This window comes from Morone saxatilis, unplaced genomic scaffold, assembly GCF_004916995.1.
Source record: "Morone saxatilis isolate NCDOM2014 unplaced genomic scaffold, NCSU_SB_2.0 Contig4, whole genome shotgun sequence".
In the NCBI taxonomy this organism is placed as follows: domain Eukaryota; kingdom Metazoa; phylum Chordata; class Actinopteri; family Moronidae; genus Morone; species Morone saxatilis.
This window is the reverse complement of record NW_023339984.1, coordinates 18,277,683-18,293,188: the sequence shown is the minus strand read 5'-3', so window position 1 is coordinate 18,293,188 and position 15,506 is coordinate 18,277,683. Positions and strand designations below refer to the sequence as shown.

The following is a 15,506-nucleotide window of genomic DNA, read 5'->3' as shown; positions in this document are numbered from 1 at the left end:
CACACACACACACACTCAGAGTTTACCAACCTCGGGTGAAACGGGTTGTCGCTGTTGTCCATGTTGTACGATGTAGTCTGTCGGCCGGTCAGAGACAGTAAGCTTGCGGTCGGTCCGTCTTCAGCAGAGACGCTTGCTCAGTCAGCTGTTTGTTTCCATCTCCAGCTGGTTGGAGGTCAAAGGTCAAACGCCTCCCCTTTAAAAGCACAACTGGAAACTTGCAGCAGAAACTTGACGATTGAAATGAAAGAAGAACTAATATAATGAAACGTCTCTGCTTTAATCTTTTTTTATTAGTGTTTTGCAGTGTAATAGATATGTGTCTCTATGAAACAGCAGAATTATATTAAATATGTTATATAATGATCAGAAAATATAATTTAACAGTTCAGTGAAATACAAAATAACTCCAAATAGTCCCAAATGAAACACAGGGGGCAGAACCAACCTTTAATTAAGTGTGTTATACAGGAAATAAAACACATGTGAAATCCTCTTTTTAACTCAAATAAGAAACATCTGTGAAACATATTTACATATTCATGTCTAATAATGTTTCACAGATGTTTCTGACCGACTGTTTATTTGTTGAGGTCAATACGACGAAACATAGAAAATAAAAAATATCCTGAGCAAACTTTGGATTCATTTACAGACACTAAATCTGAGTTTATTTTATCTTCTTTATCTATGATTTAACAAATGTTTCCATTTAGATTTCCACCAAAACCTCCAACAACCTCCAACAAACCAGGTTGAGGAAGTTAAATATGGTGTGTGGCCGTGGTTGCTTCCACCAGGGGGCGCTCAAACACACACTGCTGTACTCACTGTATGGATTCTATAGATCAATAGATCGATAGATAGATTACAGATTTCACATTATAATCACTTCGGTGATTGTTTTTATTTTTCATCTTGGCAGGAATCGGCTTCCATACAATAATAAAAAACTTTTTTTCAATATTTTGAGATACTAAGGTATTAATTGGGGAACGTTTCTCATCATTTTAATAAAGTCTAGTTCAGTTTCTCATTTTAATAACTTGCTACTTTTTTTTCATCTTGGCAGAAATCGGCTTCCATACAACAACTTTTTCAATATTATTGACTTATTATCGCAAAATAATAAAAAACGTTCTCATTATATTGAAATATTAAGTCAATATTCTGAGAAACTGTCATTATAATAAATTACAGAACTTTTTTCCCGCACTTTGGCACTACTGGGCTTCCATACTTTTAAACTCTTTTATTTATTTCCGTCGTTTCACGGAAAACCCCGACTGTCACCGAGCTCAGGTGAGTCATCTCCGTCACCTCCCGGAGGTGAGTCAGCAGGGGCGCGTCGGCGGAAGCTGCCGCGCCATATTTGGATTGTGAGCAGCGATTGGCGGGCGGCGCGAGGACGGGCGGGGCGCTCGCGCTCACACTGAGACTCCAGGAGCGCGAGAGGAAGAGGAGGAAGTTTTTGGAGACGAAGAAGAGACGAGACAACCGACCATCTACGGTTTAACCGGTGAGTTTGTTGTTGTTTGTTGTTGTTTGTTGTTGTTGTTGTTGTTGCTCCACGCGCTGTTTCTCGAGGTGTTTTTACCTGTTTGAGGTTAAAAAAAGAGGCCCACGCGCCACACACCGTCCCCAGGTGTGTGTCTGACTTCCTGTTTATGTCGGGTCGAAATGAAAAACGTAAAACTGACAAAACGTCATTAAATCGATCCGTGGATCAATAATGTTATTAGTTTAATGTTGAAGTGTAACAGTTTCCTGTTAGGAGTTAAAGTTACTGTGAGTTTTATTTAATGCTGACAGGATTACTCAATCAATCGATCAGTTCGATCAGTTCGATCTCCTGGGATTATTTAAAGTCATTAATTTGGTTAAATTCAAATCTTGTGTTATTTTTAATATTAATGTGTTGATTTAATCAGAACAATAATCAATATTTGTTCTATAAAACCCCAAAATGAAGCCAACTCCTGAATAGAACATCACTTAGTAAATCAATAAATATTTTTAAACACATATCAAATACTAAAATGTGGCCATAACAGATCAATAAATGTCAGTTTATTATTACATTTTTAAATTACTCAAATTTTGACCCCCTTCTTGGCTCCGCCCCTTTTGACTGTGATTAATCACATTAATCGATTAATCGATTGACACAAAACAAATCCTTTCCATCTTTTTTCCAAATAATTCGATTTCCTGCTTTTTCAGTTGTACGCACTTTTAATTTCTGTTGGACTAAAGAGCAGATCCGAACACCAACCGTGATCTTTTGGGATATTAAATATATAGCATATATATTATATTTGACCACGTTATTTTAATTTAATCAATGATCGCAGGTTGATCAGGTTGACAGGCTGGGATATTTGATCCGTCAGCGGCTGCGCGCGCGTTCTCCCTGGCGTCCCGTGTTGGTGGGAATCAGCTGTAAATGGAGGCAACATTGAATCCTCGATGGTTTTTAACCGTCGTTAAGAGTTAATGTTATTCTGTGGGCTGTAAACAGGAAGTGACAATACACATTGGGTTACAGGATAAACATTATTGTCACGTTTATTTATCTTCAGTGGGTTCGACACTGAAGCAACTTTAATCCGATTCTTGTCAGTTCGCACAGTGGAAATAATCCCGAACGAAACCGGTCCAGTTGTCTGTTGTGATGACAGACCAAGTAACACACACAACACACCACACGACACACACACACTCCACTACACAGTCACAACTTCACACACACGACACACACACCACACACACAATAACACAGCATCAACAGTCACACACACACAAACACTCAACCACAGACACACACACCAGACACACACACCACACTCCACACACGATCCACACAATCCACACACACACCACACACACTCCACACACTCACAGCACAGTCAAATCACACACACACACAACACACCCACACACACAAGTCACACACTCTCACCCAACGCCAACACACACACACACACACACCCCACACACACAGACAACACACACCGTCACACAGTCGAACGCACACGACACACACACACTCACACACACACACAGCACACACAGACACAGCACTCACACACACACGTCACCACACAACACAGTCACACACACACACTCCACAACACACCACTCAACACGACACACACACCCCCGACAACACACACACCAACACACTCACACAACACACAACACACTCACAACACACACACACACACTCACACACCCACACCGAGACGGCCTCGGCCGGCACACCGTCACACACACACACACTCACACCACACACACTCCTCACACACACACACACCACACACACACACACGCCACACACACAACACACAGCTCACGAACACACAAACCACACAGTACACACACACACTCCAAACACACAACAACGGCACACCTCACACACAGTCACACATCACACACAGTCCACACACACACACACACAACACACACACCACGCCCCGCACACACAGCCGCCACGACACCACTTCACACACACAACACCACGATCACACACACCACCTCACGCACACACACACACCACACACACACACAACACTCACCACACACACACCACACACACGAACACACACACTCACACAACACACACCACTCACTCCTCAACGACAACACACACACTCACACACACAGACCACACACACACGTCCACACACACGACACACACACCACACACACTCACACACCACACAACACTCACTCTCACACCACACACACACTCACACACACAGACACCGCACACACACACCTCCACACTCAACACACTCACACTTCAACACACACTGCACACACACACACCCACAGTCACACACACACACTCACACAAACCCACACACACCTCAGACACCCAACACAACCCACACACACACACCCACTACACACACCACTCACACACAGACCACACTCACAAACACACACACCAACTCACACACACACACACACACAGTCAGCACACACCACACTCACACACAACTCTTCACGCACACACACACAACACAGCGACACACCACACACGCCCACACACACAACACACTCACACCACTACACAATCACACAGTCACACACACACACTCACACCACACCACGACACACACCTCACACACAGTCACACTTGGGCCAGTCAACACACAGTCACCACACACACAACACACACACCACACCACACCCAACACACACACACAACACTCTCACACACACACACCCACACACAACACAACTCACAACACAACACCCACACACACACACCCACACACGCTAGACAACACACACACACATCACACCAAACAAAAAACCCCCCCACACACTTCACACACACACACACACACTCACTCTCACACCCACACACACCACTCACACACCCAGACACACCACACACACTCACACACACAACAGGGCAAAAGCACACACACCACACTCACAAGCTCGCCCGCACACACACACTCCACTCCTCCACACACACACACACTCACTACCCACACGAACACACACACCACGACTCACCACACACCTAAACGACCACTCACCACTCCCACACACACTTCACACACACCACACAAACACCCAGTCACACACCCACACCCGACACACCACCACACACCACACCACACACGACGAGCACGACAGTCCACACACTCTCACACTGAGACCCACTCACCAGCAAACACACACCACACACGTACACCACCCACAACACACACCACACACCACTCACACACACACAACACACACACAGTCACATCACCGGACTCGTCACACCACACACACACACACACAACGACACACTCTCACAACCCGCGCCCGCTATTATCACACACAACACACAACCACCACACACACAGTCACACACTCTCACACACACACACACACCAAGCAGCACACACACACACACGAGTCGACACACCCAGCACGACACACACACACTCACCAGCCACACACACACACACACACAGTCACACCACCCACACACACAGCACGACACTCACACACGACCACACACACACCACACAGTCACACACCACACACACACCGACACCACACACACAACACACAAACACACACACTCACACACACACACACACACAACACACACAGCACACACCACACACACACACACGACGTCTGTGTGAGAGAGGAGGTTATTTAACAGCAGAGAGACGAATTTCAGCTCAGTTTGTTTTTTAAACGTCGTATTCTTCAGTTGACTTTATTCACATTAATGGACTCTGACATCAAAGACATAAGTACGATATTTTTATTAGAGTCATGTTTTGTTGTCCTCCCTCGTGTTGGACTTTAAACCGTTAGAGGCCGAGCGAGTCACGTAACAGCGAGCCGCTCGTCACTCGCTGCTCGGGGTTAGTTGTAAACATGTGAAACATAAATCCTGGATTACAACACTTGTTTTTTAATTGTGTTTTGCCTTTACACTTTGGACCGGCACGGATCACTGGGAAATTGCAGCTGTCAATCCACTAAAGCATATTATGGTCTTGTTTGGGCTCTAAATGGGACCATCAGGTTACATGAACTTCGCTGTACGGAACGAACACCTGAAGACGGTTTACTGAGGACATAAACGCTCCTTTAGAGTGACATTGGGAATCAGTGTGTTAAGCGGCCTCCTTGCTGGCTGTTAGAGACACTGCAGGTTTTCAACAGACACAAAGTTGTCCTGTTATTATAAACTGCTGTGTCGGTGTGTGTTACCCGGTGGTGTGGTGTGTGTTCACCTGGTGTGTGTGTGTGTGTGTGTTCCTGCTGTGGTGTGCTGTGTGTGTTACATGTGTGGTGGTGTGCTGTCTTACTGTGTGTTGTGTGGTGTGCTGTTACTGTGTGCTGTGTGTGTGTGTTACTCGTTTGTGCTGTGTAGTGTTACTGTTTGTGTGTGTGTGTGCTGTCGTCTGTGCTGTGTTGTGTGTGTGTTACGTGTGTGTGTGTGTTGTTGTTCTGTGTGGTGTGTGTGCTGTTACCTGTGTGTGTGTGTGTGTTACTGTGTGCTGGTTTACTGTGTTGTGTGTGTGTGTGTTACAGTGTGGTGTTACAGTCGTGTGTTACTGGTTGTGTTTGTGTGTGTGTTACTAGTGTGTTGTGTGCTTACTGTGTGCTGTGTGTTACCTGTGTGTGATGTGGTGGTGATTCCTGTGCTTGTTACTGTGTGTGTGATTTTACTGCTGATGTGTGTGTGTGTTACTTGTGCTGTGTGCTGTTACTGTTGTGTGTTTGTTACTGCTGGTGTGTGTGTGGTTTGTTACTTGTGTTGCTGGTAGATATCGATGAGATTAGTAAATTGTGAATGATATATAACAGATGTTGAGATAAGTAGATGTAGTATACTAGGATATAAGATACATCAAAAGTGAGATAGATGTACTAAACTGTAGATAATAAGATATGATAGGATAAAGTCGTATACTGTGCTGTGTGTTGTCGTGTCTACTGTGGATGCTGTGTGTTTGTACTGCTGTCGTGTGGTGTGTGTGTGTTACTGTGTGTGTGTGTTGTGTGTGGTGTGTGTTAGTGTGTGTGTTACCTGTGTGTGTGCTGTGTGTTACTGCTGTTACTGTGTGCTGGTGTTAACTGTGTGGTGGCGTGTCTGTGTGTGTGTTACTGTGTGTGTGGTGCTGTGGTGTGTGTGCTGTGTGTGTGTGTGGGTGTGTCTTCACCTCTGTGGTGTGTGTTTTACTGTGCTGTGTGTTACTGTGTGTGTGTGTGTGTGTGTTACTGGTGTGGTGGTTACTGTGTGTTAACTGTGTGTGTGTTACTGTGTGCTTGTGTGTGTGGTGTGTGTCTCTCCTGTGTGTGTGTGTGGTGTGTCCTTCTCTGGTGTGTGTGTGTGCTGTGTGTCTCTGTGTGTGTGTGTGTGTGCCTGTGTGTGTTTACTGTGTGTTGTGTGGTGTCGTCTCTGTGTGCTGTGGTGGTGTGTGTGGTCCTTGTGTGTGTGTCTGGTGCTGGTGTGTGTCTCTGTGTGTGTCTCTCTGTGTGTTGTGTGTGTCTGTTGTGTGGTGTGTTGTGTGTCTCTGTGTGGTGTGTGTGGTGTGGGTACGTGGGTGTGTGTTCTTGTGTCTTCTCCAAATGTGTGTGTGTTGTGTGTTCTACTGGTGGTGTGTGTTGGTTTCTCTGTGTGTGTGTGTGGTGTGTGTGTGTGTGCTCTCTCTGTGTGGTGTGTGTTGTGTGTGTGTGTGTTACTTGTGTGTGGTGTGTGTTACTGTGTGTGTGTGTGTGTCTGTGTGTGTTGTGTGTCTCTCGTGGGTTCTCTCTGTGTGTGTGGTGTTACTGCTGTTGTGTGTGTGATGTCTCTCTGTGGTGTGTGTGTGTGTTAACTAGTGCTGTGTGTTTGTTCTGGTGTGTGTGTGTGTTAACTGTTTGTGTTGTGTTCGTCTCTGTGTGTCGTCGTGTGTGTGTGTGTGTCAGATTTAGTTACAGGATCAGATTGATTCTGAAATATAAAGTTTAATAAATGAAACGAGCAAAACAACATGAAATGTAAACAAGAGATTCAACCTGAAAATCAGAAGTTTTACAGAAACTGGAGACAAATGTTTGTTTAAAATGAACCTGCTGGAACTCCAACAACAACAACAACAACAACAACAATGATAATAACAACAATAATGTAACAATAGAATAAAAACAAAAAGAAATAAAATATTTTGATTTGAAAAGTAAAAATGTTTGTTTGTTTTTCAGGTTTGTGCTGAATCATCCTGATGGATCTCGTCTCTGCTGTACACTAATCAATGATCCTTGTGACCAACCTGATACCTGCTGCTGATCGCTGATACCGGATTATTGATCGCCTGTTTGTGAGACTAAAATTATTTATTGGTCAGCTGACTCGTTACGAAGGCTGTGATTGGTTGGTCAACCGGGGAAACTATTGATCAGAGTCATTAAGGGTCGATCAATGGCGGCGTCAGAACTGATCCAGGACGCCGACGACATCCGCCCTCATGTGGAAGCTAACGTGACCACAATGAACCCCCCCTCGCCACCGCATCCTCTGAGGGTTGCCAACGGTAACCCGACCCGCCTCACGTCCTCGCCGACGCTCGCCGCCGACGCTCACGACGGCAAAGGCAGCAGCAAACTGAGCAGCCTGCTGAAACAGAACCAGCTGATCCACTCCCTGAGCAGCGGGCTGCGCAAACACTGCGACTACGTCAAGATCAGCGTGCCGGAGGAGCCGGCGGACCGCCTCCCCAGGGAGTGGTGGAAGACGGGCGTGGCCTTCCTCTACGCCGTGTTCAACCTCTTCTTCACCACCGTCATCATCACCGTCGTCCACGAGAGGGTGCCGGACAAGTCGGTGAGCCCGCCGCTGCCCGACAAGTTCTTCGACTACGTGGACCGAGTGCCGTGGGCGTTCACCGTCACCGAGGTCAACGGGCTGATCCTGGTCGGACTCTGGCTCGTCCAGTGGCTCTTCCTCAAACACAAGTACGACCGGAGACTGTAACACGTTCACGACATCAAACAACTCACTTAAATATATTTTAAAACATGTAAAACTGTTGATTTTCTCTCGATCGACAGTTATATTAGTGGACTCATCATCTCAGGTGTAATCGTTGGGTAAATCACCATGGTAACCAGGTTACACAATAGATAAATCCAGCTTGTAACAGTTGGACTTGTTGTTTCTGATTTTATTTATTTAGAGGTGATAAAATCCACGTTGTCACAAGCTGAGCACATTAAAGATATTGAACATTTTACTATATATTTACTAATAATACTGATTATTTCTGCAACTATATATTGTATAAATTAAAGCACTGAAATTAACAGTAAAACCAATTTATTTAATTGATTAATCACATTTTTTGGATTAAACTTCTTTCTCTTCAGAGCTATAATTGGTCGTCGCTGTTTCTTCCTGATCGGGACTCTCTACATGTATCGCTGCGTCACCATGTACATCACCACGCTGCCGGTGCCGGGGAAACACATGGTCTGCGCTCCGAAGGTACAAATACACACAATAATACTCACATTATACCTGTTCATACACGCACACACATCGTCACTAAATGTGTTGTCGTTTGGTCGTCTCTGTGCAGCTGTACAACGATTCAACGGGGAAAATCTGGAGGATTTTGAGGCTGATCTCAGGAGGAGGTAACTCACAAGTTCTTTATTATTTTAACTATTTTTAACACATTTGAACAGAAAAAATAAAATCCTGCTCTCTGATGGTCTGACACTGAGGCAGCTGTTGAATGTAAAGACGTCCTGTTGCCCAAAGGACAATAAATATAGCACAAAGATACAAACATACAGTGTTGGGGACAGTAGAGAAATATATTATTGAATATATATAATTTGTGTTGGTAACTTTCTTGCTAGATTTGTTTTTTTTTTTAAACGTTATTTTGTATTTTTTTTGACAAAAACCAACAAACATTATAAAGGATCATCGCAGGTTTAGAAAAGGAAATAACAAAAGAAAAACGTATATTGAGAGTTCTTCCTGGTTTTCCATTTTTAAGCTCTGTTTGTTTGTTTGTTGTTGTTGTTGTTTGTGTTCAGGTTTGTCTCTGACCGGCTCTCACCTGATGTGCGGCGACTTCCTGTACAGCGGCCACACCGTCATGTTGACGTTGTCTTACCTCTTCATCAAAGAGTGTGAGTTGGTTATTTATGGGAAATATAAATATATAGATGATACCTGGGTAGCCCCGAACCCTGTGGCTGCCAGAGTTTAAAGGGCTGCGTTGACTGGAAGGAACAAATACGAGGGATATTCATTTATATCCTGATTTCTGACCCTAATATGTGTGTGTGTTGTGTTCAGACTCTCCTCGCTGGATGTGGTGGTATCACTGGCCCTGCTGGCTGCTCAGCGCCTCGGGAGTCCTCTGCATCCTGATCGGTCACGAGCACTACAGCATCGACGTGGTGATCGGATACATCGCCACCACCAGGACCTTCTGGTGGTACCACACCATGGCCAACTCACACGTAAGAGTTCACACGTTGCTTGTTAATCTGAGAGATATTACTGAGCATTTAAAATGATAAATCAGAAGCTGGAACCAGTGAATTTTTTTTTTTAAATTACTCAAATATATCAAAATAGTTGTGTATAAATTGTCTGAGTGATTTATTGATTTATTGTTTTATTTTGTGTATATCTGCTCAGGCGCTGCGTCAAGCTCCCAACAACTACCTGTCGAGGACGTGGTGGAACCCGGTGTTTAACTTCCTGGAGAGGAACGTTCAGTCGACTGTTCCCATCGTGTTCTCGTCGCCGGTGCCGCTGCCGTCCTGCTGCAGGCAGCACTACCGGATGGTGGAGGGCGGCAGGGACGAGTGAGGGCTGCATCCATCACCACGCCGGTGACACAGGACGGGGAACTTTAACATCAGTTTATTTATTAGAACCAGCATTTCCAGCTCTCTCCTGCGTACTGAGGAAGAGGAGACACTGAAGGGAGGAAGAGGATGTGTTTACATTATCACTGGGTATTAGTTCATCAGCAGGTTTAATCACCAGAACAGTAATAATGATTATCTGCTCTCTGTTAACGGAGCGTATGTGGAGCCACCAGTGTTTCTGTTCACATACTTGGCTGTGTTTGACCCTCTAAGCCCCGCCCCCTTTTGGCTCTGTGCTCCAATCAGGTTTTGTTAATATTAGCAAACATAAGCTCAGCGAATACATATATATTTAAATCACCTCTTAAGTTAGCTAATGTTAACCAAACACTTGCTAACTAACTAACTAATCTACATTAATCATTAGCGAGCAATTTACATCAGATAGCTCATGTTATCAATAAGCTAGCTAACAATTAAGCACAGGTTACAAAAGGGCGGGAATAAAGAGTTTATATCTGCTGGTAAACAACAGAAAATGTAAAACCAACTTCTAGTTTTTATAAACTAAACAGTGACGTGAGTCTAGTTTACTGTTTTTTGTGAACTGCTGAATAATCTGAAACATGCTAACTAACAACACCTGGAACATGCTAACATAATGTGTATGTTTGGAAAGAAAACAGAAGTAAATTATCTCATTGTCTTCTGGTTTTCTGATGAGGGCTGGTTATCGCACAGTTTTTTGACACAACTGCCGACAAAATACGTGAATACAGCACCAAAATAAATCAGACTTTTTCAGTTTTTCTGCTCAGTTTCTGTCGTTGTTGGTATCCAACAATTAATCTAAACCTACAGGTTTGGATTTATCAATAACAAATATGTCTTCCAAACTAAGTTAGCGTTGCTGAAGTGCCAAACAACAAACGCTTTTTGTAAGATTTTGACTTTTCTTAATCAAAAGGTCGGGTGACTCTATGTGATACTAAAATGATCTAGCTCATTAACCTAAACAATTTAGTGAAGCCAACAAATACAAATGTATTAATGTACTTCCTTCCAACAAAGACGACGATGAGACTAATTATTTAAACATTGAGATTATTAATTCTGCCTGTGATGTCCGTGAACTAGCTTCTAGTAGATGAACTGCTAGTGACTTGATGTCCCAAGTGCTCCAGTTGGGTCCTCATCAGTGTGAGAGTATTGTTGTATATGTCTTGATATACTTGATTATTGTTGTTTAAGTTATATAAGTATTGAGACACTGAGCTCATGACGGTTTGTGTTTTTTTTACTGTTTATTTTATTCCACCTTTATTGTTAAATGAATGAAACAATAACTGCCTGTAAACTTTAGATTTCACCTTAACTTCCTGAAACTGCTGCTGATTTAAAGTCAGATTAATGAAGATCATTGTTCAAGTTACTTGAACACTTAAGTGTTACATTTAGTCAGAGTTCATATTTGGTTAAAACTGACGTGAACAAAATGTCACAATCAAATATTTGCTTTGATAATAAAAGATTTATTTTCAGTCAAGAGCTGAAGTGTTTGTGATTGTATTGTGCCTTTTTTTTAGCTAATAAGCTAGTGATGTAAGTTTGAATTAATGAGTTATTATTATTATATTATTAACATATAGTGTTTATTTTTTACTTTTAAAAGTATATAATATAAATATTTGTATTTCTACTATATCTAACTTTTTGTGCTTTTTTTGTCATATCTAATCTTCACCAAAATTGGTACAAAGCTTATTTAGATGAAACCAAACAAGAGTCATAGGTTCATGTTTGGGTATCTTATTGTTTGTCTGTAACTGGTTGCTGAACTTTTGAAGACGTGGCCCGATGCACCTAACAGGACACAACTTTTAAATGCTGAATTGAACTGCAACCAAATTTGAGAATGTTGTACACAAAGCCACAATGTGTGTGTAACATTTCCACAATAATACTAAATTACAGAGGACAGGACAGATACAGGGCAGAGGTCAGTGCTGTTTATTTTAATCAAATAATAGTAACAATACTGTATAGGTCAGTGCTGTAGATACAGGTCAGAGGTCTGTACTGTATTTGATTCAAACAATAGGAACAATACATGATCATTCGATTCTCAAGTATTACTTTATTTAGAAATACAGTTTTAGTCCAATAATCTCTGACACTGGATGGCTTTTTTCAGAGACAGTAAATAAAGATTTAATTTAATCAATTTTTACAGAAGACAGGTCTGTGCTGTAAATACAGGGCAGAGGTCAGAGCTTTACATACAGGGCAGAGGTCTGACTAATTGTGTGATGGCTGCAAGTCTTTCGGTCTTTCAATGTTGAACTGGATTTGCGACCTCACTGCATTTTACTGGATGAGGAGGACGAGTTTATACGACAGTTGTCTTCAGGGGTCTCATCCGATCCAGCTGCTGGAAAAACAAAAACAGATCATTTTATTCTCAGCTCAGAGGAATTTACACACTATGTAGTAACAGTAGTTGTAATAAGTCCTGAGCTTTTATTTTTTGATCTTTTAGGTTTTTAACCTGGTGCAGCTTCCTGTGGCCTGCTGGCTCTGCTTCCTCTTCCTTTTACCCTGCAAAGAAAATAAGTAAAGCCTGAATCCTCCTGAAGCACACAAACGCAGTATACACTGTAGATGTACGCAGATGTACAGTACATACGTAGTTGTCCCTGGCGGACCATCCAGGGTAGAGCTGCATGTGAAGCAGTCTCTCCTTCTGGGCCAGGTCGTAGTATTTGGACTGTTCAGAGTGCGACAGGGCGTGCCACTGACAGACAGAAAAGAAAATTTCCTTTTTTTTGCAGATATTTGCTGTTTATTTAATAGATTAAACTGTTAAATTCAAGTTTAATTCTGTTAATACATTTCTAAAATTATATAAAATTAGTGAACAGTGAAAAAAAGTATTTGTTGTGTAGTTTTACATGTTTTTGTTTGTTAACTGACAGATATCTTGTATAATTATGGAAGTTTTCACAACACAAACGTTGAATAAATGTTGTTTATCAGTGTATAAGCATTGGTAAACTGTTTAAATACAGTTTTTATCAGTGTAAACAGCAATAATTACTGTAATTTCACAGAAAATTACTTTTATTACAGTTCTATAGTTTTTAAATTCAAATTAAAATAAGAAAAATCAAATAATAACAGCACTCTGCTGTAAATGTAAGCCTGATTATTGTATTATATATAGTTCACCTGGATTTTATAGATCCATTGTTTTACACTGTAATATCTTTAATTCAACATTAAAAAGCAACAATTACAGAAGGTTTTAGTAAATATTAAAGCTCAAAACCTGTATTGAATTATAGAATACTGTATTTTACAGTATTGTTTTGCCCAGCTGCAGGATATTACTGTAGTTGGACAGTTTTTAAGTGTTAGTATTAATGGTCCGTGTAACAGTGAATTCTGTAACATTTAACCTGATATAAAGAGATATTATGTTCCTCGTTTGAATGCTACACTGGAATACATAATGTCAATATATGATCATTACTACTTTTAAAAGTAACAAACTTTCAGTGTAAATGGGTGCACAGAGGAAGTCAGGGAGGGTCGACCTGTTCACACATAAGAAGTGATGAACACCTTAAAGGGTGAAGACTCTCCACGGACGAGATCCCACAGTGGGAATCCTCTGGGCGGGAAATACACTCACTTCCTTGGTGTGCCCGTCATCAAACTGAGCGGCGCTTTCGAGGCTGAAAGAAGAAGATTACCGTCCGTACCGTCCCGTTACCGGTGAGTTGTGTCTTGTGCGTGTATCAGGTACAGTGTTGTTCCTGTTGGTACCGGTACCGTGAGGGAGCTGCTGGCTGAAGAACAATGGACCCAGACTTTCCGGGCTCCAACGTCACAGAGCGTAAGATGGTTAATTATTGCGTGTCACTACACGGCCGGGAAAACGCGTGTGGTTACTATGAACAACGACCCCAAACAAGTAAAATACCTTACACAGTCAGTGTTTAAATCGATCCACCTGGATCAAATACACTGTATCCACTTTAATGGATGATATTGATCAGTATAGACATGTATCATTTATGGATGATATTGATCAGTATACACTGTATCTTTATGGATGATATTGATCAAGATACACTGATCTTTATGGATGATTATTGATCAGTAATACACTGTATCTTTATGGATGATATCTGATCAGTAACACTGTATCCTTTATGGATGATATTGATCAGTATACACTGTATCTTTTATGATGATATTGATCCTGTATTGACAGTCAGACTGTGGACATATGAGGCCTTTAGCTCGTGTTTCTAAGTTACGTGTTTGTTTACGAACACGTTAGGAATTGTTAAAATGTGATATTTCCTTAAGGGGTTTGGTGGCAGGGAGCTTTTAGTTGGATTCAAACTGCTTTGTGCATTTTTTGTTGTTTTGTTATTAAAGTTGAGTAACATGGCACAAGTTTTTAGTTTACCTTATTTTTATTGTAGTGGTGATTTTTGTCCAGAGGACTGTGTTATTGTGTTTTGCTGCAAACCTAATGTACCGGACCTGACTCTGCACATAACAAGTCCATCTCCTCACTGTTTAATTAAAAAGCATATTTTCAGTCTAATTAAATCTGGTTAATTTTATGGACCAGTCGTTGGAAGCGTCCTCATTCATTCACAGCTCCAACTGCTGTGTGAGCGCTGCAGGCAGTGCTTCAGAAGTGAACAAAGACAAACTATGACTCAGCAGTCAGGACTTCTCTGTGGTTTCCTGTTCAACAGCACAAACCTGTTTCCTCTGCAGGTCTGAACCAGCAGACACAGCTGGTACGTTAATGTTTGTCCAAGGTGTCTCATACAGAAGTTCTGCCAACACCGACGGGCTTATCATCCTTATGTTTTAGTGTTAGTTGTGTTCAGATGACTCACCGTCAGCATGAAGCCAGACCAAATGCTACATTACTGTTTTCTCTTGAAGGACAAAAGCTTAAAATGTTGCTTAGATTCACATACCACATAATCAGGGACGTTTCCAGGGGGAGGAAAACATGAAATCCTTTCCTCTCCTACTCGCACTGTCTTTCAGAGGTTGCAGCGGGCTCCTCTTAAAGCTAGAGTGAAGACCCTGGTATCATATGGAACTAGAAGAACTAACGCATC

At 42.2% G+C, this 15,506-nt stretch overlaps 1 protein-coding gene and 1 long non-coding RNA gene across 3 annotated transcripts; one reads left to right on the top strand and one right to left on the bottom strand.

Moving 5' to 3' along the window:
• Window positions 1-1,414: 1,414 nt before the first annotated feature.
• LOC118337989 (phosphatidylcholine:ceramide cholinephosphotransferase 2-like) lies at window positions 1,415-11,903 on the top strand. Of its 2 annotated transcripts, XM_035675148.1 has the most exons (7): window positions 1,415-1,519; window positions 7,720-8,469; window positions 8,881-8,998; window positions 9,093-9,150; window positions 9,562-9,657; window positions 9,827-9,993; window positions 10,175-10,348. In XM_035675148.1, the coding sequence occupies exons 2-7, from the start codon at window positions 7,937-7,939 to the stop codon at window positions 10,346-10,348; spliced, it is 1,146 nt and encodes a 381-aa protein (XP_035531041.1). In that variant the 5' UTR covers window positions 1,415-1,519; window positions 7,720-7,936. The 2 variants fall into 2 exon arrangements, with proteins under 2 accessions (XP_035531041.1, XP_035531042.1); XM_035675149.1 differs by lacking the exon at window positions 1,415-1,519 and having other exon boundaries at window positions 7,937-8,469; window positions 10,175-11,903.
• Window positions 11,904-12,545: 642 nt separating this feature from the next.
• Window positions 12,546-13,144, bottom strand: LOC118338004. The gene is made up of 3 exons (XR_004797205.1): window positions 13,037-13,144; window positions 12,899-12,948; window positions 12,546-12,781 (listed from the first exon to the last, which is right to left on the bottom strand). It is a non-coding gene; the product is annotated as an uncharacterized LOC118338004 (long non-coding RNA).
• Between the last annotated feature and the right edge of the window lie 2,362 nt (window positions 13,145-15,506).

Coding starts and splice junctions, on each gene's coding strand:
- LOC118337989 (XM_035675149.1), top strand. CDS start 7,937: ATGGCGGCGTCAGAACTGATCCAGGACGCCGACGACATCCGCCCTCAT. Junction 9,151..9,561: donor GAGGCTGATCTCAGGAGGAG/GTAACTCACAAG, acceptor GTTTGTGTTCAG/GTTTGTCTCTGACCGGCTCT. Junction 9,994..10,174: donor ACACCATGGCCAACTCACAC/GTAAGAGTTCAC, acceptor ATATCTGCTCAG/GCGCTGCGTCAAGCTCCCAA.